This window comes from Eubalaena glacialis, chromosome 11 (genome assembly GCF_028564815.1).
Source record: "Eubalaena glacialis isolate mEubGla1 chromosome 11, mEubGla1.1.hap2.+ XY, whole genome shotgun sequence".
Classification (NCBI taxonomy): domain Eukaryota; kingdom Metazoa; phylum Chordata; class Mammalia; order Artiodactyla; family Balaenidae; genus Eubalaena; species Eubalaena glacialis.
In genome coordinates this window covers 51,787,367-51,813,838 of record NC_083726.1, presented here as the reverse complement: position 1 = coordinate 51,813,838, position 26,472 = coordinate 51,787,367, and the positions used below count along the sequence as shown (strand labels likewise).

General features: G+C 38.3%; 1 protein-coding gene and 1 pseudogene across 1 annotated transcript in view; one reads left to right on the top strand and one right to left on the bottom strand.

The window, feature by feature from the left end:
• Positions 1-20,860, top strand: part of HELB (DNA helicase B) — a 33,706-nt gene extending 12,846 nt beyond the window's left edge. The window contains exons 7-13 of the mRNA XM_061205340.1: positions 320-474; positions 3,587-3,668; positions 4,529-4,588; positions 5,732-5,960; positions 6,760-6,903; positions 15,489-15,983; positions 20,756-20,860. Coding sequence (XP_061061323.1) covers positions 320-474; positions 3,587-3,668; positions 4,529-4,588; positions 5,732-5,960; positions 6,760-6,903; positions 15,489-15,983; positions 20,756-20,860 — 1,270 coding nt within the window. The remainder of the gene's footprint in view (positions 1-319; positions 475-3,586; positions 3,669-4,528; positions 4,589-5,731; positions 5,961-6,759; positions 6,904-15,488; positions 15,984-20,755) is intronic.
• A 1,176-nt stretch (positions 20,861-22,036) lies between these two features.
• LOC133101658 (small ribosomal subunit protein uS14-like) lies at positions 22,037-22,279 on the bottom strand (annotated as a pseudogene).
• Positions 22,280-26,472: the final 4,193 nt, after the last annotated feature.

The window sequence follows — 26,472 nt, the reverse complement described above, 5'->3', positions numbered from 1 at the left end:
CTTGGTATGGTTCTTTAGTGGTCTGGAGAAAAGTAGGTCAAGTTCTCAGAATGTTGCTTAGTAAATTCCATGACAATTTTTTCTAATGCTTTTAATGTGCTAGGGGTAGGGGACTGATGGATAAAGGTAACATTATGGTCTTGTTAAGTGTATTTTGAAACTCATTTACTATTTATAATGCATATATGGGTAGCCCTTTTACCCTATTTATGACCTATTCACAGATATTAATTATTGTAATGACATTATCTCTGCTCATATGTGAAGATACGTTTTTGGATACTAATGCTCTTGGTGTATTATTTTACCTTTATTTAAGAATCTCAAGACGCCAGTTTCCAACATTTGATGCAGAGCTGAATATCTCTGATGATCCAACATTCCCTGTCTCAATACAAGATAAATCATTTATTTTTGTTAGACTCCCAGAAGAAGATGCCAGTTCTCAGTTCTCAAAAAGTAATCATCACTCTTGTAAGTATAAACTTTTATGTTATATAGGGTTAAGTATTTCAGTTTTGTAATACAGTTATTAAATGACTAGTTATAATTTTATTTGATGGTAAAAATAAATATTGCTAATAAAACGTTAGGCACTGAAAATAAATAAGCTAATTTATTAATCATCAAAAGCAGATTACTTTAGAATTTTGTAAAGAAGTAAGCTCTTGACACATGCATACTAAGGACTTAGTAAATATTTGTTGAGTGAATAAGTGGATGTAGATGATTAGTTTAAAATAAAGCAAAGCCCTAAGTAATCCAGGTTCATTCAGGAGAAAGCATGTCTTAATGAAGCTTTTCTTTTACAGCAAATACTGTAAAAGTACAGTATTTGCTGGAAAAGTAAATACTACATTTGTTGTTTTGAGTACATTTGTGAAACAAAAGTAATGGCTGTCAAACTCTTGCCAAGCTGAGTTCCTAATAGTTCTGTTTCTAGTAAAATGGACAAGCACCACTTCTAATTATGGGTGTTAGGATGACAGCATGGCAGGGTTGAGGAAGTGCATGGGATAGGGAATCTTCTGCCTTATGTGTATGACCCATGTCACATCACTCTACCATTTGTAAAATGGGAGTCATAGTGACAGTGCCTGGGGGACAGCTGTGAAGGTTGAGGGCGTTCATAGGTTTTGAGGAACTTTATGAACGTTAGTTTTTTGTGAATAATAGGTATTAAATTATCTATTGCAAATGAATTTATTTAAATTGAATTTATTTATTTATTTAAATAATTTGATCTTTATATTATAAACTTAACTTAGCACGCTTTTTTAAATAGTGTAGTGGTTTACTCAAAATTGAATTAGTGAAAATTTAAATGATTTTTATTGAGGATTTATGGTAGTTGCCACAGTTCTTCAAGGTATATCCTTCCTCCTTAGCAGCTTTCACTCTGCATGTGAAATTAATTGACATTCAACTTTATCTGTAAGCCTTTCCTCCTTTGTATTTCCCCTCTCAGTTCCTTTGGGTTAGTGTTCATTCACATGTTACATTATTCTTTTTTTTAAATGAGCTCATGTAATAATAGGATTCTATAAATGCCTTTTTGGCTTTTTTTAAATTATTATAGAAATCATTTATATTCCTTAACAAAAGTCAAGTGATACAGAAGTGTTTGAAGTAAAAATTAATATTTCCTTTAATCATCCCCTGTCCTCTTCCCCTGAATCAACCCCATAAAGGTCACATCTATAGGAAGAGCTTGGAGTTTCTTTTTTTAAACCGTATTATATCCATACACAGACATATATTAGTTTTACATAATTTGGTTAAAAGCTGTGTATTGTTTTTTGACTTGTTTTTTATTACACATGTTGTGAGTAATTTATAGATAATGTTTTATTCTCTCCACAGCTTACTTAGTTCATAGTAGGTATTAGTACAGATGAAGAAAATGAGACTTAAGATGGTTAAGAAACTGGCTTTCTTTGCCACTCCATTTAGATCTACCTAAAATATGTTTAGTTTTATTTCTGGCACCCATTCTTTACATTAATGAGAATGTACTTAAAAAAAAAGTTGTTTCAGAATGGTAGTGGAGCTTTGCTGGAGCTGTTTTCTATCTTAATTACAAACTTCAGCTGGGAAATGAGTCTCTTCTTTAAGAGAATTGAATAAATTACTCCTTAGAGAGGCATATAGTATTTTTTCGTTAATAATTAAGTATTATTCCTTAATACTTAAGTAATAAGTATTTCTTAATAAATTACTCAATTATTCCCATTATTGCAAGGTACAAAGGCCTAAGACAGGCTTCGTAGCTGGGCTAGAATTCCAGAGATGTTAAAATATGAGAAAAAAATGCGTATCTTAGAATCAATGAAGTACAGCGTACGTATTGATCTGGGAGATGTAGAGAGAGTGAACAAAGCAAGGAGCAGAACAGCGCGATCCTGTGTGTGTGAAAGAAACCAGTGTTTTGTGAGACCTTTGGCAAGCGGGGCTTGGCTGGCGGTGAGCTGAGTCTTGGACATTTTTTAATGATAATCCTTCCTTCATCTGAAAAATGAAGGGCTCAGCGAGCAACTGATTCAGTCTTCCTAGAGCGGGGATCACAAGGCCTGGGCTTTTTCATTCCCTTGTGGTTTATCTGCTAAGAGGGAAAGACCCAAAAGCCTGGAATGTTTTTACCCCAATTTTTATTTCTTCTGCCTCTCCTGAGAAATGTTCCCTGATTTGTAACATTGCTGAGAGAGGTTAGAGGAAGCCTGCTTCTCAGTGCTCTGCGAAGGACAAGCTGTAAGTGGACATCATCACTGTCAACGATCTGAGCTCTAAAAGAGGGAGGCTGGTCACCCTACCCCACTGGAAAATTTCTTTTACTTCCAAGAGCCTCAGTTTCAGGGTCCTAACAAGGATGTAATGAGTGGTGCTAGTTAAACTATTTAATAGCTGGTAGGGTCTGGTCACTCTTGGAATGGATGCCCTTCCTGTGTCAGGGTTAACCTTTTAGTTGCTGAATCATGGGGAGATCTGGGGGCTCTGGAGGAAGGAAAGACATGGCTGGGGTGGGAGGGAGGGCATTGTGGTGTTCGGGGAGTAGCTATTTTCTAGTTAAAACAGAAATATCTCCATATGTTATACTGGTATGTATCAGCTCAGTGTCGGCCCTGTATACAATAATACATGCATCATGTGAGTATTGTGAAGATTAAAGATGAAATCACATACGCAAAGCGTATAGATTCTCAAATTATAACTCATGACCACTAGTACCGCTAGAACTTAAGACAGAAGTCTTACATTAGTAATTATGTTACATATTTTGTCCTCTTGCTCATACATTAAATTCAGCATTCACAAACCATCAGTAAATATGCAGTGGTGATATTACAAATTAGGAGCTGTCCTGGCTAGTGATTGAGGATAGAGTGTCTGGAACCATCACCTTCATTCTCTTTTCTCTTGTTCCTGCTGATGAAACAAATGAGGTTGACGCTACCATGGTGAACTTGTATCCCATTTGGTGAGATGTTTTCCTGGACCCCTTAGCAGGAATTCTGAATTAGTTTCTCCATTGAAACAATGTTATAATTTAGTGCTTTGCTGTGTTAACTTTTTTCTCTTGAATTATCAGATTTATACTCTGCCGTTAGTACTTTACTCAAAGAAAAGGACCTAGAAGATGCGAAAACATCACAATTTATTGCATTTAGAAGGTAAAGCATTTACAAAATTTTGGTGTTTTTAATGAAGCTTTTAAATCTCATATCTTATGAATCTAGGTGCTGTTGGAATAGGAGACTGGTAGTTCATCACTGTGAATTCTCTTATTTTGAGGTATTTCTTGGGTTAGGTCCAGCAGAAGGCAGTTTCTAAAGAGGGCTCTTTCTTTTTATTGGCCACGCCTCGCAGCTTGTGGGATCTTAGTTCCCTGACTAGGGATCGAACCCGGGCCCTTGGCAGTGAGAACGCTGAGTCCTAACCACTGGACTGCCAGGGAATTCCCTAAAGAGGTGCTATTTCTACCAAATATTATATTTGGTAACTCATAGGATATCTGAGTGGAAGAAAGGGTTATGTTAAGATCAAAATTACACAATACTTTTCCTGGAGAAAGTCCCGGAAACTTTTTTTTTTTTTTAAGATTTATTTTTTATTTATTTAATTTTATTTTTGGCTGCATCGGGTCTTAGTTGCGGCGCGCGGGCTCTTCGTTGTGGTGCGCGGGCTTCTCTCTAGTTGTGGTGTGCGGATTTTCTCTCTAGTTGTGGCGCGCAGGCTCCGGAGTGTGTGGGCTCTGTAGTTTATGGCACGCGGGCTCTAGTTGAGGCGAGCGAGCTCAGTAGTTGTGGCACGTGGGCTTAGTTGCCCCGTGGCATGTGGGATCTTAGTTCCCCTACCAGGGATTGAACCTACATCCCCTGCATTGCAAGGTGGATTCTTTACCACTGGACCACCAGGGAAGTCCCAGTCCTGGAAACTTTTGATAGAATCCAGTATCTCATAATTGTTGGTAACAGAAATCCACACAAAAGAGATTCCATTAAGATGACCCTTGTATTTTTCTGTGTTCCAGGCAGGACTGTGATGTGATCAACACCTGCTGTTGCAAGCACTACACGGGCCGTCTAATCAAGTGAGGACCGTGCTTCCTGGATTCGCCATGCTTTTGTTTGTTTTGACATTTATCACTGTAGCGCATATTTAAAAATCTTTTTTCTCCTTTGTGAAGTCAAATGATATCTTCAATTAAATATAATATATATCCTTAGGAATTGACTTTTTGGTAATCAGGGTAATAAGAAAAATAAAGAATAAAATTGTCCCTGTGGTTTCCTACCTCTAGCTTCTCCAAGATAAGCGTGGAGAATTCAGGGCAATTTTTCAAATTAGAGTATGTGTGGAATGTGTACAAGAACCTTAGCAACAGGGTGCCTACAGAGAGCACCTTAGGTGGACTTTTATCAGGGAAATAGCATAGAAAAGCCGCTCTATTCACACGTAGGACAGACTAACTCACTTCTCTGGCATTTATCAATACCTACTCTTTTTAAGTGCAGAGAACCCAGAGAAGTGTAAATTTCAAGAGGAGCTCCCTGTCTATTGAGGAAAGACACAAAAAACCATGATAGGTAGCCCAACAAAGGGTTGAAAAGCACAAGATTGGGGCCATCCAGTCTGGGTCACAGTAATTGTGATCTTGGGCAGGTAATTTCACCTTTCTATGTATGTAAAAGAGGACACTTACCCAGAATTTCCCTCATAAAGTTGTAGTAAGGATGAAATGAAATAATATACCTAAAGCACTTACCACGGTAACTGGTATTATCACCAGCATTTATTTGATTTGCTGCTATTATTCTGATATAATATAATTATTACAATAGACATGTGTAAGTGCTGTAAGACTTGAATTGGGGTAGTGATAAGAGAGATTGGAGAGGAGAGGATGAATTTAAAAGGTACAGTCGATAAGATTTTTGGTAACTTTTGGAATATAGAGGGAAAGAGAGACATCAGCCTTTATGCCAAGATTTCTAACTTGAAAAAATTCGACTGGGAAATGTCACTGAGTTTGAGGTGTGCAGAAAGTGTAGATAGTCAGACCACAACTGAGGGAGCCTGATTTCTTGTTTACCTTTGGAGAACAAAAGTGACGTAAAGAGACTGTGGAAATAATTTTGAGAACTGGATCAGATCTGAGTAAGAGTCAATGCTTAAAGAAAATGAAATTGAGGTTTTCCAAACTCTGATGCTGTATTATTATTTTCTAACCCAGAAACCATCAGAATAGACTTGAATTTGGAGTTGGTGATAAAATTTGTTGTACCAGGAATGTGTATCTCTCAGACTTACTCCCTGAAAATACCTTCAACAGCCAACAAAATAATGAACTAAAGGCCAGTGGCGAAGACTTCAATGGTACTCCTCATGGTTTTGCTAAAAATAAGCATGACTTTGAAAGTGGTATTCGACTCTGCAATGGAGAAGTATTTTTCATAACAGAGGTAAATGATAACAGAAAAATAGTACCTTTTTACCTATGAGGGATAGATTTGGTTTTCTTTTATTGCCCGAGGATTGATTCAGAATTTAATCATATCAGAGCTGGCGTTCTTCTATAATTTTTTGTTAAGGATTTTTGCATCTGTGTCCATGAGGGATCTTGGTTTGTAGTTTTCTAGTGATATCTTGTCTGGTTTTGGTGTCTGACTAATGCTGGCCTCATAAAATGAGTTGGGAAGTCTGGAAGGCTTTGTGAAGAAACATATTTTTAATAAGTTTGAAGTGCTTGAGTAACAAAAAACAATGGACAAGTGACACACTTATTATATTTTACAAAGCATCACTTGCTTGGTTGCTGCTTAAATGTAGAAACTATAGAAGCGGTCACCTTGAATTTGTCCTCATTGTATAAACACCCTTTTAAACTTACAAGTTTATTCTTTAAAATCTGTGAGGAAAAGTAAACTCTTTGCAAAAAATACATGCAGACTTACATAGTCAGTGCAAGAAGTGAAATGTATAGTCTTCAAAATAAGAAAGACAACACAGACTGTTCTCCAAAGAGTCAAATTAAGGTTAAATTTCAAGGACCCAAAACTTCCATTTGTGGTTATTAAAATATTTGGGTGTGTCTATATTCAGTAGGTGCTCAAGCATAGATTTTAAGCTTTTTGAAATTCTTAACAATTATACATGCTATTTTATTCATAAGGTGCTTGCATTTTATGTTCAACCCCAAAATAGACCTTTACAGTGTACATATTTGAAAACATACAAAACAGTTATTTGTTTTGATGACAGGATAAAACTGATATAACTTTTGGAAAGCAAAGATTTTTGACCATTAATAATATGGCTGGCTTCGAAGTAACTGTGGATTTTGGGAAACTAATGCAATATTGTCACATAAAACATGCATGGGCAAGAACTATTCACACTTTTCAGGTAAGAATGGACTTTTATAAAGCAATTTAAATAGCTTGCCAAGATAGAGTACCTTGCATTATTTTCTTCCTAAGTTTTGTTGCTTTTATTATTTTTTTAATTAGGAAACAAAATACACAGAAGTACTGAAACTACTGTACAGACTCTAATGTTTTGCACTCTCTGCTTCAGAGCTGTCTTTATTTTCTGGATCTAAGACATAGTTAAAGCCTCATCCTGCAGGCCTTCCCATGTCTCCCAGGGAAAGAGCGGTCAGGACCAGGATAACTGAATTTCCCTCTTGCTTCCGTCTCCAGTGTCACTTGGCATGGCACTCTTACTGATCTTGCCTTTATTTAAAATTTTGATATTTTGTTCAATGTGGATCTTTTTTGCTCTAAATTTTAACTTTTAAATTATTTTCTTAAACTGAAATATAGTTGACTTACAATGTTTCAGGTGTACACAAAAGTGATTCAGTTATACGTGTAAATATATATGTATATATATTTTCAGATTCTTTTCCATTACTGGTTATTACAAGATATTGAATATATCAGTAGGGCCCTGTGCGATATAGAAGGTCCTTGTTGTTTATTTTATATATAGTAGAGTGTATCTGTTAATTCAAAATCCCTAATTTATCCCTCCCCACCCCTTCCTTTCCCCCTTTGGTAACCATAAGTTTGTTTTCTATGTCTGTTTTGTAAATAAGTTCATTTGTATCATTTTTTTAGATTCCACATATAAGTGATATCATATAGTTGTCTTTCTCTGACTTACTTCACTTAGTATGGTAATTTCTAGGTCCATCCATGTTGCTGCAAATGGCATTATTTCATTCCTTTTTCCTTTTTTTTTTGGCCGCATTGTGCAGCTTGTGGGATCTTAGTTACCCGACTAGGGATTGAACCCAAGCCCGGCAGTGAAAGCACCAAGTCCTAACCACTGGACCGCCAGGGAATTCCCTATTTCATTCTTTTTTATGGCTGAGTAGTATTCCGTTGTATGTATGTATATGTGTGTGTGTGTGTGTATACATACCACGTCTTCTTTATCCATTCATGTGTCGATTCACATTTAGGTTGCTTCCATGTCTTGGCTATTGTAAGTAGTGCTGCTGTGAATATTGGGGTGCATGTATCTTTTCAAATTAGAGTTTTCTCTGGATATATGCCCAGGAGTGGGATTGCTGGATCATATGGTAACTCTGTTTTTAGTATGCCCAGGAGTGGGATTGCTGGATTATATGGTAGTTCTATTTGTAGTTTTAGTTTTTAAAAAAAATTTTTTAAAAATGCAAGTAACTTTATTTTTTGTCCACGCCGTGTGGCTTACGGGATCTCAGTTCCCTGACCAGGGATTGAACCCACACCCTCAGCAGTGAAAGTGCAAGTCCTAACCACTGGACCACCAGGGAATTCCCTATTTTTAGTTTTTTAAGGAACTTCCATACTGTTCTCCATAGTGGCTGCACCAATTTACATTCCCACCAACAGTGTAGGAGGGTTCTGTTTTCTCCACACCCTCTCCAGCATTTATTATTTATAGACTTTTTGATGATGGCTATTCTGACTGGTGTGAGGTGATACCTCATTGTAGTTCTGATTTGCATTTCTCTAATAATTAGCAATGTTGAGCATCTTTTCATGTGCCTGTTGGCCATCTGTATGTCTTTGGAGAAATGTCTATTTAGGTTTTCTGCCCAATTTTTGATTGGGTTGTTTGTTTTTTTGATATTGAGCTGTATGAGCTGTTTGTATATTTTGGAAATTAATCCCCTGTTGGTTGCATTGTTTACAGATATTTTTTCCCAGTCCATAGGTTGTCTTTTCATTTTGTTTATGGTTTCCTTTGCTGTGCAAAAGCTTTTAAGTTTAATGAGGTCCCATTTGCTTATTTTTGCTTTTGTTTCCATTGCTCTAGGAGATGGATCCCCAAAAATATTGCTGTGATTTATGTCAAAGAGTGTTCTGCCTATGTTTTCCTCCAGGAGTTTTAAAATATCTGGTCTTACATTTAGCTCTTTAATCCATTTTGAGTTTATTTTTGTATATGGTGTTAGAGAATGTTCTGATTTTGTTCTTTTACATGTAGCTGTCCAGTTTTCCCAGCACCACTTATTGAAGAGACTGTCTTTTCTCCATTGTATATTCTTGCCTCTGTTGTCACAGATTAATTGACCATAAGTGCGTGGGTTTATTTCTGGGCTTTCTATCCTATTGGATTGATCTGTGTGTCTTTTTTTGTGCCAGTACCATACTGTTTTGATGACTGTAGCTTTGTAGTATAGTCTGAAGTCAGGGCGCATGATTCCTTCAGCTCCATTCTTCTTTCTCAAACTTGTTTTGGCTATTTTGGGTTTTTGTGTTTCTATAGAATTTAAAAATTTTTTGTTCTGTGAAAAATGTCATTGGTAATTTGATAGGGATTGCATTGACTCTGTAGATTGCCTTGGGTATTATGGTCATTTTAACAATATTGATGCTTTCAATATTGAAAGAATCCAAGAACATGGTATATCTTTCCATTTGTTTGTGTCGTCTTCAGTTTCTCTCATCAGTGTCTTACAGTTTTTGGAGTACAGGTATTCTGCCTCCTTTTTAGTCCTAGGTGTTTTATTCTTTCTGGAGTGGTTATAAATGGGATTGTTTCCTTAATTTCTCTTTCTGATAGTTTACTGTTAGTGTATAGAAATGTAACAGATTTCCATATATTAATTTTGTGTCCTGCAGCTTTACTGAATTCATTGATGAGTTCTAGTAGCTTTCTGGTGGCATCTTTAGGATTTTCTATGTATACTATCATGTCATTTGCAAACAATAACAGTCTTACTTTTTCCTTTTTAATTTGAATTCCTTTTATTTGTTTTTCTTCTCTGATGCTGTGGCTAGGACTTCCAAATCTATGTTTAATAAAAGTGGCGAGAGTGGGCATCCTTGTCTTGTTCCTGATCTTAGAGGGAATGCTTTCAGCTTTTCACCGTTGAGTATGATGTTAGCTTTGGGTTTGTCATATATGGCCTTTATTATGTTGAGTTATGTTCCCTTTGTGCCCACTTTCTGGAGAGTTTTTAATTTTTTTAAATTTATTTATCTTGATTGCTGAGTTTCTTGGTATCCTCTTAAATTTTGTACCCAAAGCAATGCTGAGTTTCTTGGTATCCTCTTAAATTTTGTACCCAAAGTGGCTGCCTCATTTGCCCTCCCCTCATCCCAGGCCTTCCCACCCTCCTCAGAGGTGATTTCTGACCTGAATTTGTCTGTTCATGTAGAAACGAGGTAACCAAGTTTTACATAAATGGTATTGTATTGATTATATATATTTTTGCAACTTCTTTTTTATTTGTTTAACCAACTTTATTGGGGTATAATTTACAAACACATTTTAATTACAAAGTGGGATGGGTTTTGATAAATGTATCCCCTTCCTCTACCCTTGTGAGGTAATTACTTTTTATTTGGGAATAATTTTAGATTTATGGAAGAGTTGGGAAGTTAGTACAGAGAGTTCCCATGTACCCTTCACCCAGCTTTCCCTAATATTAGCATCTTATATAACTATGGTATACTTGTCAAAACTAAGAAACTACTATTGGTACAGTACTATTAACTAAAAATACACTTTATTTTGATTTCACCAGTTTGTCCATTAATGTCCTTTTTCTGTTCCAGAATCTTATTCTGGACACCACATTGCATTTGCTGCAACTTGCTTTTCAACTTTATTTTAATATTGTTAATTCTCACAAGTTATTTGTGGCTCTGTTATTTATCTCATTGTTTTGAACTCCTCTCTCTGCCATTATGTTGTTTTGGTGACAAAGCTGCATCCACTTTCTTTTTATATAAATTTATTTTATTTATTTATTTTTGTCTGCATTGGGTCTTTGTTGCTGTGTGTGGGCTTTCTCTAGTTGCGACGAGCGGGGGCTACTCTTCATTGCGGTGCGCGGGCTTCTCATTGTGGTGGCTTCTCTTGTTGCGGAGCACAGGCTCTAGGAGTGCGGGCTTCAGTAGTTGTGGCTCACAGGCTCTAGAGCGCAGGCTCACTAGTTGTGGCGCATGGGCTTAGTTGCTCCGTGGCATGTGGGAACTTCCCGGACCAGGGCTTGAACCCGTGTCCCCTGCATTGGCAGGCGGATTCTTAACCACTGCGCCACCAGGGAAGCCCCCACTTTCATTTTTATGTAGAAATTTTATAGGTTAGACTATATTCTCTAATAGTAGGCAAACATTAATTAGCATAGGGTTTTTTTTTTTTTTGAAGTGGAAGGTGCTTTATTTATTAACTTACCCCACCTCAATTCCAGAAAGAATTTGAAATGGCTTACACAAAGTGCCCACAGTTGAGCATGATTTTTTAAAATATAAAGAAATGCATGTCAGGGACTTCCCTCGTGGTGCAGTGGTTAAGAATCTGCCTGCCAATGCAGGGGACACTGGTTTGAGTCCTGGTCCGGGAAGATCCCACATGTCGCAGAGCAACTAAGCCCGTGCGCCACAGCTACTGAGCCTGTGCTCTAGAGGCTGCGAGCCACAACTACTGAGCCCACGTGCCACAACTACTGAAGCCTGCGTGCCTAGAGCCCGTGCTCCGCAACAAGAGAAGCCACTGCAATGAGACGCCCATGCACTGCAATGAAGAGTAGCCCCGGCTCACTGCAACTAGAGAAAGCCCGTGTGCAGCAACGAAGACCCAACGCAGCCAAAAATAAATAAATAAATAAATTTATTTAAAGAGAAAAATGCATGTCAAGTGGAAAATAAAGTTAAACATGGTAAAAGGATTACTGCCAAGAGTGGATTGGAATGCCGATATGCATACTGTCCTATTTGCGTGTTAATGTAGACTGCAGATTTAGCTTTTAAGTTCCCTTAAGGCCAAAGTTCCCAAAGCAAAGAGAGAAGCAGTCAGTTGACTATGTCTACTAGGTTAAAGTAAATGAACAAACAAACAGTTGTTGAGAGGGGCAAATATTCGTAGCTGTGAGAACTGGGAGAAATTTCTCCCATGGATTTTTGTGATGGGGACTCTGGAATTCTGGAAACTCATATTCTTCAATTTTGGGAAATTTTCTTAAATAATTTCATTATCTCATCCTCAGCTTTCTCTGTTTTTTCTTTCTAGAACTTCTACTGTATGGATATTGGACCTCCAGAACTGGTTACCTGAATTTCTTATCAGCTCTCCTATTTTCCATCTCATTAATGTTTTGCTCTATTTATTTCTTCAAATTTATAATCCAGTTTTTCTGTTGCATTTCTAGACAAATAAGTAGTGAAGGGTCTTTATTATTACTGGGTGGAGATTGGAGTAGATATCTTGGAATGTTCTTTTCATTGAATCTGGCTCTTATTTCATGGTTGAAATAATGTCTCTTACCTCTGAGAACATTTGTGATTGTTGTCTTCTATCAGTATAGTTTGTTCTTCAAGTTCAGTTCAGCTCAACAAAAATGTATTGAGTCAGACTCTCTTCTCTGTGCTTGGTATAGGTCAGTCCATGAAATAGTCAATGATACTTGACATTATGAGGATTATATTTGGTAAGGAAGGGGATAGAGACAGATGTAATTAAAAAAAATAAGTAAACTATGTATTATGGGAGAAGGTGGTAAATGCTATGGAAAAGGAGTGGGGGTGAGGTGCAGTTGTAATTTTAAATAGGTGGTCAGGGTAGGCCTCACTGACAAGGTGGCATCTGAGCAAAGATTTGAAGGAGGTAATGAAGTTAAACCATGTGAATATCTGGGAGAAGAGCATTCTAGGTAGAGAGAATAGCCAAGGCCAAAGTTCTAAGGTGGGTGGCTGGCCAGCAGGTTTGAGAAACAGGAACAGCAAGGAGGCCAGTGTGGGAGAGTGACAGGAGATGAGGTTAGAGGAGTGATGTGGGCCAGGTCACCTCCTGGGGCCTTCTAGGATTGTGTTATCCAATATGGTAGACAAATCTGGTCCACCACCTGTTTTGGTAGATAAATTTTTATTGGAACCTAGTCCCACATTCATTTACATATTGGTTATGGCTGCTCTTGCACTACAAAGGAAGAACTGAGTGGTTGCCATAGAGACCATCTGGCCTACAAAGCTTAAAATACTGATGCTTTGACCCTTCACAGAAAAAGTTTTTCGACCCCCACTCTAAGGTCCATATAGACTTTCAGATTCTAGGTCCATAAAATCATGAAGGGCATTAATGGTTTGTGACTATTCGTACCAGTTGTTGAGTTTTAGAACAAATTTAGAGAAGTAAATAAATAAAACTTGCCTCCTTTGAGAAGTTTGACAGTTCTTAATGATTTGAGGAAGATTTAAAGACATGGGCAAATGATTAATAGCAGGTTGTGAGGTGAAGGTAGGTGCCCATGTCCCACTTTGGGAGGACAGCTTTGGCTGACCGTCTAATTTTTATCCTCATTCACTCAATGAGACACCGGATAAAGAACAGTAAGCAAGACAGACGTGGTCCTGCCTTCACAGGGCTTACAGTCCAGTGAGGAGTACAGTTCAGAAGGCAGTTGGTGACAGTCCAGTCTGGTAAAAATACTGTGATAGAGGAAGTACAGGGTACTGGAAAGTACATGGATGGGGCAGCTAATCCGGAAGTAGGCCAGCTGGAGGCCAGGGACTGGGGAGCTCAGGCAGGATCACAAGGAAGTTCTTTGTGCTTGATGGAGCCTGGCTCATGGGAAGGAAGGAGGGGAAACAGGGCCAAGGCTGGCTCTTGAAGGGCTGTAGGAGCCATATTAAGGAGTTAGGACTTTTTTTTTTGAGAGCCTGGGAGCCATTAATGGGTTTTAAGCAGAATCTGATGTGACTAGATTTGCATTTGACAAATAGCACTGTGGCTGCTCTTTGTGAGGACAGTGTATTGCAGTAAATGTGGTACAGGGAGACTGATTAGGAGGCTATTAGATTTTTCTCAGTGATACTTAATTGATGATTAAGAACCCAGCTGAGTTTAGGTAGACGTTTACCTGTTTACGAAAATACAGTGTAAAGTATAAAGTCCACGGGGGCGTGGGGGAATGGTGCTGTATATCTAGCAAGTGTGTTTAGCATTTGTAGAATTAAGTATCATTTACATTCATTTCTGAGATTCAGCAGCATTGGAAGGAAGTATTTATCAAACTTTTATAATCTGAAGAGTTGGTTCAAACTCTCTGTGTCCAGGAAGGTAGAAGTGTTTGGTATGTACAAGGTTTTTTTTAGTGCAGATGTGTATTTTCTACATGCCTCATCTTGTTGTTTGTCTTCCCACAATTCCTCTTTCAGCAGAGGAATGTGGGAGCGTTGGGAGAGAGAATGGCTCTAACCCCGTCTTAGTTTATATTGGCACTGAAAATACAGGGACTAAGAATAGCCACAATTTGTTATTGTTTTCTTGAAATTGTTTTCTCACAGTTACATGGTGACATTGGGCATTTTTCTTGCCTATAGTATAGTTCTTGGTTTGTTAAACCCAAGAAACAAAGGTTCATCATTCTCTTTTGTCTTATCTTGATAAGAGTAATAAATGGTTCAACATTGGAAAAATATGGAAAGTAGAAAAAAAAAAATCATCCATAGGCCCTCTGTTTGGAAACAGACTGGTTAAATTTTTGGTAGGATTTCCTTCTTGCTTTGTGATTTACTTTGTTTTTGTTACATCCTTTTTTTAAAATAATTAATTAATTAATTAATTTATTTATTTATTTATTTTTGGCTGCGTTGGGTCTTCATTGCTACGTGCGGGCTTTCTCTAGTTGCAGCGAGCAAGGGCTACTCTTCGTTGCGGTGCGTGGGCTTCTCATTGCAGTGGCTTCTCTTGTTGCAGAGCATGGGCTCTAGGGGAGCGGGCTTCAGTAGTTGTGGCGCGCGGGCTCAGTAGTTGTGGCTCGCGGGCTCTAGAGCGCAGGCTCAGTAGTTGTGGCGCATGGGCTTAGTTGCTCCGCAGCATGTGGGATCTTCCCGGACCAGGGCTCGAACCCGTGTCCCCTGCATTGGCAGGCGGATTCTTAACCACTGCGCCACCAGGGAAGTCCCAACATCTTTATGTTCACTTTGTATTTTTGATCAGAGGAATTTTATTTTGTGTTACATGGTTGTGATCATTTTTTAATATATATGTATCAAGTTTTTAAAATTTTGTTATATTTTAAAGCATATTTGATGTTTGCAACATATATAGATACATGATATAGAAAAATAAATATATGCATATATATATTTATTTATTGTCCTATTATTGAATATTTCAGGTGTCTGTTTTTTGTTATATAAGTAACAGTGGGGTAAGACATCTATACGTAAAGCCCATACAGCCATTTCAAATTCTTTTATTAAGGAAGATTTAGCCCTGCATGCAGTTTAAAGTTTATTGCTGGGTTTCTACATGCCAGTTTTGGATCTGTGACACCCAAACTTAGCAGCGTAATTAGAAAACGGGAATTCCAGGATAATGAATAAAATGGAACCCATCAGATGGATTCATTTGAATACTCTGGCCAGGTAGAATGCTCTTGAGAGCACTTTGAGGACTTGTCTCCTTTCTGCCTTTGTAGCCTATCCAGAGACATGAACCCATCATGCCGTATTAAATCTCCCTCGTGCATTATTTCCTCTCAGGGGTCGGAGGAGAAGACAGTCGTGTATGTGGTTGGGAAGGCGGGCCGCCAGCACTGGCAGCACGTGTACACAGCGGTGACCCGGGGCCGCTGCAGAGTGTACGTCATTGCAGAAGAGTCTCAGCTTCGGAGCGCAATTATGAAAAACAGTGTTCGCAGAAAAACTCGTTTAAAACATTTTTTGCAAAACAAGCTCTCCGAGAGCTGTGCATCTCCAGCAGAGTTTGCATCCCCATCAAAGAGCCCTGAAGACAGCAGGAGACCCAGCACCCATCCATCAGCATCCCCACTCCCTACAGTCACAGATGACAGGGTGACAGATTACGTCCCCAGAAGGAGGGCCTCTGTGGCTGGTGACACGCTGTTTGCCTTTGCTGAAGGATGGAAATTATCTTCATCTGATGAAGTGCATGCAATTGAGGATCCATCACAATCGAGAGGGTCCAAAAGAACATGTTGCATGAATGCCACTGCAAGTCCAAACAAAATTCTTATGGTAGGACTGATGTTCAGGTTTTATTTAAATATTGCTGGCCTCAGTGTGCTTATAAATGACTATGTATTTTTGTTAATGCTGCATAGTGCTGCAGGACTTAAAAAACAAGTTTTCCTCTCACCTCTGTCCCATTTCCTCCCTATTTCTATATCCGGTTGAGTCTTAGCTTGATCTCGGTTGGATGTTTCTCCCTCTGCCTGAGGCTGGCACTCTGGACAACGTCAGTGGGCTGGTGGAGGTGGCGTGCCAGGAGAAACTTCCTAGTCTTCCTGCATCTTCTCTCCTCATCTTCCTCATCACCTTCCCCTTCCTTTCACAGGCCATGGTCCCATTTTTATCCCCACAGCTCCATTGAAGCGGCTGGTCCCAGTCATCTTCTTATCAACTTCAGAGGCCTTTTCTTAGGTCTCATTCTGGACTTTTCCCCCCTGACAGTTAATATTTTTAACTGCAGTTGCTGTTGCCATGTTTCCTTCCCTTGGTTTCAGTGTTCCCTTCCCCTCTGACACTTCTCCTCCATCCCTGGCTCGTCTCCGCTTCATGTCTTCCCTCCTTTTCTTCCCTTCCTCTGACTGGAGACGTCTCCCCCAGGCTCAGGGCTTCTTTCTCTTGAGAACTGATCCCATTCTCTCAGTTTTAGCTGTCACCTTTGCACTGGTGATTTGGTCAACAAATAGTTTTCAACTGTCCATTGCATTCCAGGCACTGGGAATTCAGAAGTTCAGTGGCTTCAGTGGCTCCCTAGTTCCTACTGCATAAATTCCAGGCAATCTAGCTTGGCATTTGAGACCTTTCCCTGTTCGATTCCATCTTTCCCAGCATCATTTCATTTATTTCCCACTATTCCTTTTTTTTTTTCTATAGTCAATCTAGTCTTCATTCATTCACTACATTGAACCAAACTTATTCTCATCTCTTCCTTTTGGTTTTTCTTGGATTCCTCCTTTTCTCTGCCTCCTCTCTTTCAGCATTTGAAAAAAAGACACAAAAACGTAGCTCCTCTGCTAGTCACTGATCTAAATGTTGGAGGGAGAGAAACAGACAGGTCCCTGTTGGCTTCATGGCCATTACATTGTACCAATGGGTCATAGGCAATCCATACCACAGAAAATAAAGTTTTCAGGTCAAGAAAGATTCTATGAAGAAAATACAGGTAATGAGGTAGGGAATGGTCGGTAGGAGTAGCGGGGCAGAAGGTGCTATTCTGCCATGGTGGTCTGGTAAGTCCTCGCTGAGGAGGTTACGTGTGAGCTGAGCACTAAATGATGCAAAGAAGCCAGCTGGTTGAGGCCCTGAGGAAGAGCATCCCAGGCAGAGGGTGTAGAACATGCAAAGCTGAGAAGGAATGACCTTATGGGAAGGGGAAGGGAGACCAGTGTGCCTAGTGAATGAGGAAGAGAGAAGATGTGATGATCTCAGAGAGATAGGCAGAACTACAGGAGGCAGCTGGGACTTTATCCTACTTGCCGCGGGAATCCATTGGAGGGCTTTAAGCAAAGGTGCGATATCATCTGATGTATGCTTGACAACCATCTCTCTGCTGTGGAGAGTGACCTGTGGAAAGGAAGGTGGAAGCAAGAAGACCAGTCAGGGTTGTCCCAGGGAGAGCAGTGAAAGAGCAACGAGGGTGATGAGAAGTGGTTGGATTCTTGATGCCTGTTGGAGATGGAGCCTACTTGACTTGCTGATTGGATGTGAGGGGGTAAAACAAACAGTGACCCAGGACGATTCCTGGATTTCTGCCTGAAGCAACTTGGTGAATTGTAGTACCGTTTCTTGAGATGGGAAAGATAGGAGGAGAACTGGGTCTGGGGAAATGGAGAGTTCTCTTTTGGCATGTTATGCTTAAGTTATTAATTAGATGTATATGTGGACTTGTTGAGAAAGGCAGTGGTTGGTAGAGAAGTTTAGAGCGTCAGGGTAGGTTAGGGAGGGAAATGTCCATTTAGGAGTCATTAGCATATAGTGGTGGGTTAATTTCAGGAGATGCCACAGATAGAGGAGGAGGCCTTAAGACTGAGTTCTGGGGGTACTCCTAACTTTCGGAGGTCTGGCAGAGGAGGAAGAACTGGCAAAGGTGACTGAAAAGAAGTATGAGTGAGAGAAAAGGAAGACTAGGGTGGCGGGAGGGGACAAAAGTCTACCTAGGCTGGACTGGTCAGAGACTAGGAGGTGAGAGAGTGGAGGAAGCAGTAGAGGCAGGGTTCTTGAAGAAGGTTGCTATGAAAAGGAGCAGAGAGATAGGGCTGTATCTGGATGGAGGACTCATGGTCAAGGAAGGATTTATTGATTTATTTATTTTGGATGGGTACATTAAAGCATCCTAGGGTATGGATGGAATGGTCCAATGGAAAACAAGAAATTCATGATTCAGAGAGAGGGGATAATTGTAGGAATGGAGTCCTGAAGTGGGTGAGATGGGAAGATCCAGAGCATAAGTAGAGGAGTTTCCCTTAGATAGGATTTGGGGACATTGTGGTGTGTGTGTGTGTATACACACACATATATGTATACACATGTATATAATGGAATATTACTCAGCCATAAAAAAGAAAGTGATAAAAGTGGACATAGCAGAAAAAAAAGTTTTCCCTTTTTTTCTTCTTCAAAATAGCAGGATCACTGCTGATTCTAAGTTTCATTCAGTACTCCAGATCAACTCTGCTGAGATGGAATTTCCATCTTAACAAAGCATCTTTTTTTTTTTTTTTTTTTTTTTTAATTAACTATGTTACCTCTTACAAAGACCGTGGGATAAATAAAGCTTCTGACCTGGAGCAGAAAACAGAAGCAGTTCCAAGGAAAGCGTCTTTTTCTAAAAGTTTCTTGCTTTTTATTTCTTAGCACCAACATGGGGTGGGGGAATTATGGTTTATAGGATGGTACGAAGAGAAATTGGCAGCACTATTCATCTTCGGTTTTGAGTTTGCCAAAGCTTTTAAGCTCCAGGGGAGGCTAATATCCCTGAAGGTCTGGAGCGCAAAGAATGACGGTGGGGAGCTGCCCGGTGTGGGTTGTTCTCACTGCATGATGGCAGCAGTACAAGCAAAGTCCTCTAACTGAAGAGGATGAGTTTTCTCACATGGTTTGCCACAAGTAGGTGGCATTTACAAGAATCCCTAGAAATGAGGAAACTAGAATTCAAAGCTTCAGGGCTTCTATAAATTAGGGACTTCTATGCCTCGTAATTCTAGACTTTCAGGTGCCTTGAGATGTGTCGTTTGTGAAAGATCAAATTCTATGACAAGGGCTGCCCACATATCCATCCCTCATATTTGTATTGCTACATAAGAGCCAAACCAGTATTTAGATTCTACAAATACCAATGACTAAAATACCTGAGCCCCTCCCTCCTAGAAGAAAGCTTTTGCTTTTCCGTCAATTAATAGCTTTGGGTTTGGAAAAAAGTCCTCAAAGAAAATGTTGACCTGATTTTTTTTTTTTCCTTTTGCCTAGCCTCCCACCATCATAGAAAAAAAGGGATGGGGGACAAAAATGACCCTTAAAATAAAAACATATGTGTAAAATATTGCTAAAATTTATCATGTTTAAAGCAGGATTTCCAGAATTTTTGGAAAGAAAATGACATTTTCACTTAAAAATAAAAAAAGCTAGGAAAGGCACAATCACATCGTCCCTGAATAAAGATAGTCCTTGTCTTCCTCAGAGTTCCGTAGAGAAACAGAACCAATAGGGCGTGTCTCCATCTATCTATCTATCTATCTATCTATCTATCTATCTATCTATCTATCTATCTATCTAGGCTATTTAATCTAACCTATCTATCTGAATTTATTTTAAGGAGTTGGCTCATGCCATTGTGAAAGCTGGTGTTGGTAGAGTCCAAAATCTGCAGGTAAGCTGGCAGATAGGAGATTCAGAGAAGAGTTGATGTTGCATTTCAAGTTCTGAAGGTAGTCTGCTGGCGGAATTCCTTCTTCCTGGGGGGAGGTCAGTCTTTTTTCTGTTAAGGCTTTCAGTTGATTGGATGAAGCCCACCTACATTATGGAGGGTAATCCACTTTACTCAGTCACCTGATTTAAATGTTGGTCTCATCTAAAAAATACTTTCAAAGAAACGTCTAGAACAGTATTATTCAACCAAATATCGGGGTACTGTGGCTTAGCCAAGTTAACACATGAAATTAACCATCACCGTCCTCTAAATTGAACAGATTTAGCATGATGAATGATGAGTTGAATTTTGCTTATTTTTCTCTTTCCCTGTGGTGGTGAATCTTCTTCATGACTTTACTGGTCCATTGACTGGTGCTTGGGAATCACTAACGGTACCAAGAGTATACTTGCGGTGTACTTGCGGTGTATCGTCTTAACCACACCTACAGCTGGCGGCGTGGATGTGCAGGCTGGGCAGTCGGTCATACAGGGCTTCGTGCTTAGAAGGAACCCATGCTTGTTTTAATGTTCTCTGCTTGCCATCTTGGAATTCTTAGTTTTTGAACAAGGGGCCCACATTTTAATTTTGCACCGCCAAATCATGTAGTGGACCCTGTCCACACTTTTAGAAATTAAATATATGTACTCAGTTAGCAAATAGTAACTTCTACATGCCAGTCCCAGAGGTGGGTAGTGGCGTTACCACAGTGAGCAAAAGCAGGATGACAGCTGATTGCTCTGGTCTGCTCCAGGCTTCCACGGGGTGGGAAAATGTATGATGTCTGCTGAGAAGCAGTCAGAGGGAATAGAATTACACAGGGTAGACTGACTATATTTTTATCAAATTAACTTTATTTTTATTGTTGTTCCAACAGGTGGAAGAATCATCTCCACAAGTGTCTTCTAAACTTCAGAATTTGAGACTAAATAGTTTAACCCCCAGGCAACTTTTCAAACCTACAAATAATCAAGAAACTTAGTTTTATTTCAGATTGCTCAAAGTAATTGTCTGTTTTTTTCCATTCAACACAAAATGAACGTCATAGCTTCAAAGGATCAAGACAAAAGAGGATGTCTATTAACTGGAGTTTTATTTTAAGGCATTTGTGTTAGCAGATGTTTTCAAATCATGTCATCAAAGAAAACCTTAGTGATTTTGACATCTGTCATCAGGAGAACTGACAGCACTGATCATATATGAGGGAAAAATATGTTATATATTTTTAAAAAAAAAACTCAGTACTTTTAAAAGTGTTTTATTTTTAGAATAATGCCTTATTAACTTCCATCATCATTGTGGGTGATCTTTGCCATTGGGTTGAAGCAGTGGTAAAGATAAACTGTAATTATATCTCTTAAATTATTAGCACATATTCTAGGACATTGTGTCTGCAAAGTGGTCATCTCACAAGGCTGCTACTTGCTCCGTCACTGCTGCCTGGGCTTACCTGGTACATTTTCCTGGAAATTCCTGCTGAGCTGGAAGCACATTGGTTTTGGTTTTTGTTTTCTTAATTTGAGATATAATTGACATAGGACATTGGGTAAGTTTAAGGTGTGCATCATGTTGATTCACTACTTCTATATTGCAGTATAATTACCGCTGTAGCATTAGCTAATATGTCTATCATGTCACATAGTTATCATTTCTTCTGAGAGTATATTGTTTTAAAGATATTCCACTTTGAAAAATTTTTTTTCCTCTCAGTGATTTGATTTTTTTGAGTTTTATTTATTATTAAATGGTAAAAGAAAAAGTTAGGAAAAATTTACCTGTTATCCCAGTGTTTTAAAAATAGCCTTCCTGAGATATAATTCACATACAATTCACCCGTTTACATAGTTGAGTGGCTTTTAGTAAATTCACAGAATTGTGCAGCCAACACCACAATTGATTTTAGAACATTTTTATCATCCCCCAAAGAAATCCTGTACCTCTTAGCTCTAATCCCTTTTCCCCTTCAGCCCTAGAACTGCTAATCTATTTTGTCTCTATTGATTTGCCTATTTCAGACATTTCATATAAATGGAATCATACAATATATGATCCCTTGTTACTGACTTCTTTGACTTAGAATAATGTTTTCAGACTTCATCCACATTGTAACATGTAACAGTGCTTCATCCCTCTCCCTTTTTTAAAGTTTTAAAAAAAATTATGTACAAAGAACTAGCATTATTTCTTTTATTGGGTATATGTCTTGGATAATCCATTCAAGGAGTATCATTCTATCCAACTTGATGAAGCCTCTATCTTTCGTGTACTGATGGAAAAACTGGCGGCATATATTGAGGTAGTATTTCCAGATCAGACCATGCTGGTTTGAGCTGATGTGGCGAGATCAGGAACCTTGGCTGAATTTTTGCAGGTAGCTCTAGTAGAGTTGCTGATGACCCATCCTGCTTTCAGTAGTGCAGTGAGGCAGAAGGCCTTCATTTCTTTTTATTACGAAATATTCCATTGTATGGATATGGTACGTTGAATTTATCCATTCATTAGTTGATGGACATGTGGGTTGTCTCCTCTTTTTGGCTATCATAACTAATGTTGCTATGAACATCTGTGTACAAGTTTTTGTATGGGTATATATTTTCATTTCTTCTAAGTATATACCTAGGAATGGAATTGCTGGTCGTATGGTAACTCTATGTTTAACCTTTTGAGGAACTGCTAAACTGTTTTCCAAAGCAGCTGTACCATTTTATATTTACACCAGCAGTGTGTGAGGGTTCCAGTTTCTCCATTGTCTCCAACATTTGTTATTATCTGACTTTTTAATTATAGCCATTCTAGTGGATATGAAGTGACATAATGGTTTTGATTTGCTTTTCCCTTATGACTAATGATGTTGATCACCTTTTCGTGTGCTTATTGGCCATTTGTATGTCTTCTTCAGAGAAATGTCTATTCAGATCCTTTGTCCACTTAAAAATTGGGTTATTTTCCTTTTTATTATTGAGTATGAGTTCTTTATATATTCTACATACCAGTCTCATTAGAAACATTATTTACAAAATTTTTTAATTGTGATGATGTCCAGTGTATGTATTTTTTTTTTAACATCTTTATTGGAGTATAATTGCTTTACAATGGTGTGTTAGTTTCTGCTTTATAATAAAGTGAATCAGTTACACACATACATATGTTCCCATATCTCTTCCCTCTTGCGTCTCCCCAGTGTATGTATTTTTGTTGTTGTTATTGCTTGTGCTTTTGGTGCTACATCTGAGAAACCAATGCTTATCTAAAGTCATGAAGGCTTACTCCTATTTTTTCTTACAAGAGTTAAATAGTGCTAGGTGTTACATTTAGCTCTTGGATTCATTTTGAGTTAATTTTTTTATATGGTGGGGTAGGAGCCCAACTTTATTCTTTTGCATGTGGCTCTCCAGTTGTTCCAGTTCCATTTCTTGAAGTGACTATTTCTCCATTGAATTGTGTTGGCATCATTGTCAAAAAATCAGTTGATTATAAATGTGAGGGTTTATTTCTGGATTCTCTATCTATTCCATTGATCCAAACGTCTGTCCTTATGCCAGCACCATGGGTCTTCATTAGTTTTGCAGGTTTGAAATCAACAAATGTGGGGACTTACCTGGTGATCCAGTGGTTAAGACTCCACGCTTCCACTGCAGTGGGTGCAGGTTCAATCCCTGGTCAGGGAACTAAGATAAGATTCCTGCATGCTGTGTGGCACAGCCAAAAAAAAGGAAATCAAGAAATGTGAGTCCTTCAATTTACTCCTCTCTTTCAAGATTTTTTGGCTCTTCTGGGTCCCTTGCTTTTCGTATGAATTTTAGGATCAGCTTGTCAATTTTATTGACAAAGGAACCAACTGGGATTTTGATGGGGATTGTGTTGAATCTATATATCTGGGGAGTATTGCCATCTTAACAATATTAAGTCTTCTGATCTATAAACATGGGATGTCTTTCTATTTATGTCTTCTTTCATTTCTTTCAACAATGTTTTATAGCTTCAGAGTATAGTTTTGTGCTGTTATTTAATTGAAGTATAGCTGATTTACAATGTGTTAGATTCAGGTGTAAAGCAAAGTGATTGAGTTATCTATATCTATAGATACATAGTATATTCTTTTTCAGATTCTTTTTTATTGCAGGTTATTAAAAGATATTGAATATAGTTCCCTGTGCTATACAGTAGGTCCGTGTTGCTTATCTATTTTATGTATAGTAGTGTGTATGTGCTAATCTCAAACTCCTAATTTATCCATCCCCACCCCTTTCCCATTTGGTAACCGTAAGTTTGTTTTCTATGTCTGTGAGTCTGTTTGTGTTTTATAAATCAGTTCATTTCTATTAGTTTTTAAGATTCCACATGTAAGTGATATCGTATAATATTTATTGTTGTCTGACCTCATTTAGTATGATAATCTCTAAGTCCATCCATGTTGCTGCAAATGGCATTATTTCATTCTTTTTTATGGCTGAGTAATCTTCCATTATATGTATGTGTGTGTGTGTGTGTGTGTGTGTGTGTGTGTGTCTGTATACATATATGTGTATATATATACATACCACATCTTCTTTATCCATTCATCTATCCATGGACGTTTAGGTTGCTTCCATGACTTGACTACTGTAAATATAGTGCTGGTATGAACATAAGGGTGTATGTATCTTTTCGAATTAGAGTTTTCTCTGGATATATGCCCAGGTGTGGAATTGTTCGACCATATGGTAACTCCATTTTTAGTTTTTTGACGAACTTCCATACTGTTCTCCATAGTGGCTTCACCAATTTACATTCCCACCAACAGTACAGGAGGGTTTCCTTTTCTCCACACCCTCTCCAGCATTTATTATTTGGAGACTTGGGTGATGCCATTCTGACCGGTGTGAAGTGATTACTTCATTGTAGTTTTGATTTGCATTTCTCTAATAATTAGCGATGTTGAACATCTTTTCATGTGCCTGTTGGCCATCTGTATGTCTTCTTCAGAGAAATATCTATTTAGGTTTTCTGCCCATTTTTTGATTGGGTTTTTTTTTTTTTTCGTATTGAGCTCTATAACCTGTCTGCATATTAGGGAATTAATACCACGTCAGTGACATTGTTTGCAAATATCTTCTCCCATTCTGTAGGTTGTCTTTTCATTTTGTTTATGGTTTACTTTGCTGTGCAAAAGCGTTTAGTTTATTGAGGTCCCATTTGTATATTTTTGCTTTTGTTTCCACTACCCTAGGGGACAGATCCAAAAAAAGTATTGCTGCTATTTATGTTAGACAGTGTTCTGCCTATGTTTTCCTCCAAGAGTTTTAAAATATGGTCTTACATTTAGGTCTTTAATCCATTTTGAGTTTATTTTTGTATATGGTGTTAGAGAATGTTCTAATTTCATTCTTTTACATGTAGCTGTCCAGTTTTCCCAGCACCACTTATTGAAGAGACTGTCTTTTCTCCATTGTATATTCTTGCCTCTTCCGTCGTAGATTGACTGTAAGTGTGTGGGTTTATTTCTGGGCCTTGTATCCTGTTTCATTGATCTCTGTGTTTGTTTTTGTGCCAGTACCATACTGTTTTGATGACTGTAGCTTTGTAGTATAGTCTGAAGCCAGGGAGCGTGATTCCTCCAACTTTGTTCTTCTTTTTCAAGCTTGTTTTGGCTGTTTTGGTCTTTTGTGTTTCTATACAAATTAAAAATTTTTTTGTTCTAGTTCTGTAATTTGATAGGGATTGCATTAAATCTGTAGATTGCCTTTTGTAGTATGGCCATTTTAATAATATTGATACTTTCAATCCAAGAACGTGGTATATCTTTACATTTGTGTCATCTTCAGTTTCTTTTGTCAGTGTCTTATAGTTTTCAGAGTACAGGTCTTTTGCCTCCTTAGGTAGGTTTATTCCTAGGTATTTTATTCTTTTTGATGTGATGGTAAATGGGAATGTTTCCTTAATATCTCTTTCTGGTAGTTCATTGTTAGTGTATAGAAATACAACAGATTTCTGTATGTTAATTTTGAATCCTGCAACTTTACTAAATTCATTGATGAGCTCTAGTAGTTTTCTAGTAGCATCTTTAGGATTTTCTCTCTATATTATCATGTCATCTGCAAACAGTGACAGTTCTACTTCTTCCTAATTTGGACTCCTTTGTTTTTCTTCTCTGATTGCTGTGGCTAGCACTTCCAAAACTATGTTGAATAAAAGTGGTGAGAGTGGGCATCCTTGTCTTGTTTCTAATCTTACAGGGGAAGTTTTCAGCTTTTCACTGTTGAATATGATGGTAGCTGTGGGTTTGTCAAACGTCGCCTTTATTATGTTGAGGTAGGTTCCCTCTTTGCCCAGTTTCTGGGGAGTTTTTATAAATGGGTGTTGAACTTTGTTAAAAGCATTTTCTGCACCTATTGAGATGATCATATGCTTTTTATTCTTCAGTTTGTTAACATTGATTGATTTGCAGATATTGAAAAATCCTTGCACCCCTGGGATAAATCCCACTTGATCATGGTGTATGATCCTTTTAAGGTATTGTTGGAGTCGGTTTGCTAGTATTTTGTTGAGGATTTTTGCATCTATGTTCATCAGTGATATTGACCTGTAATTTCTTTTTTGTGATATCTTTGTCTG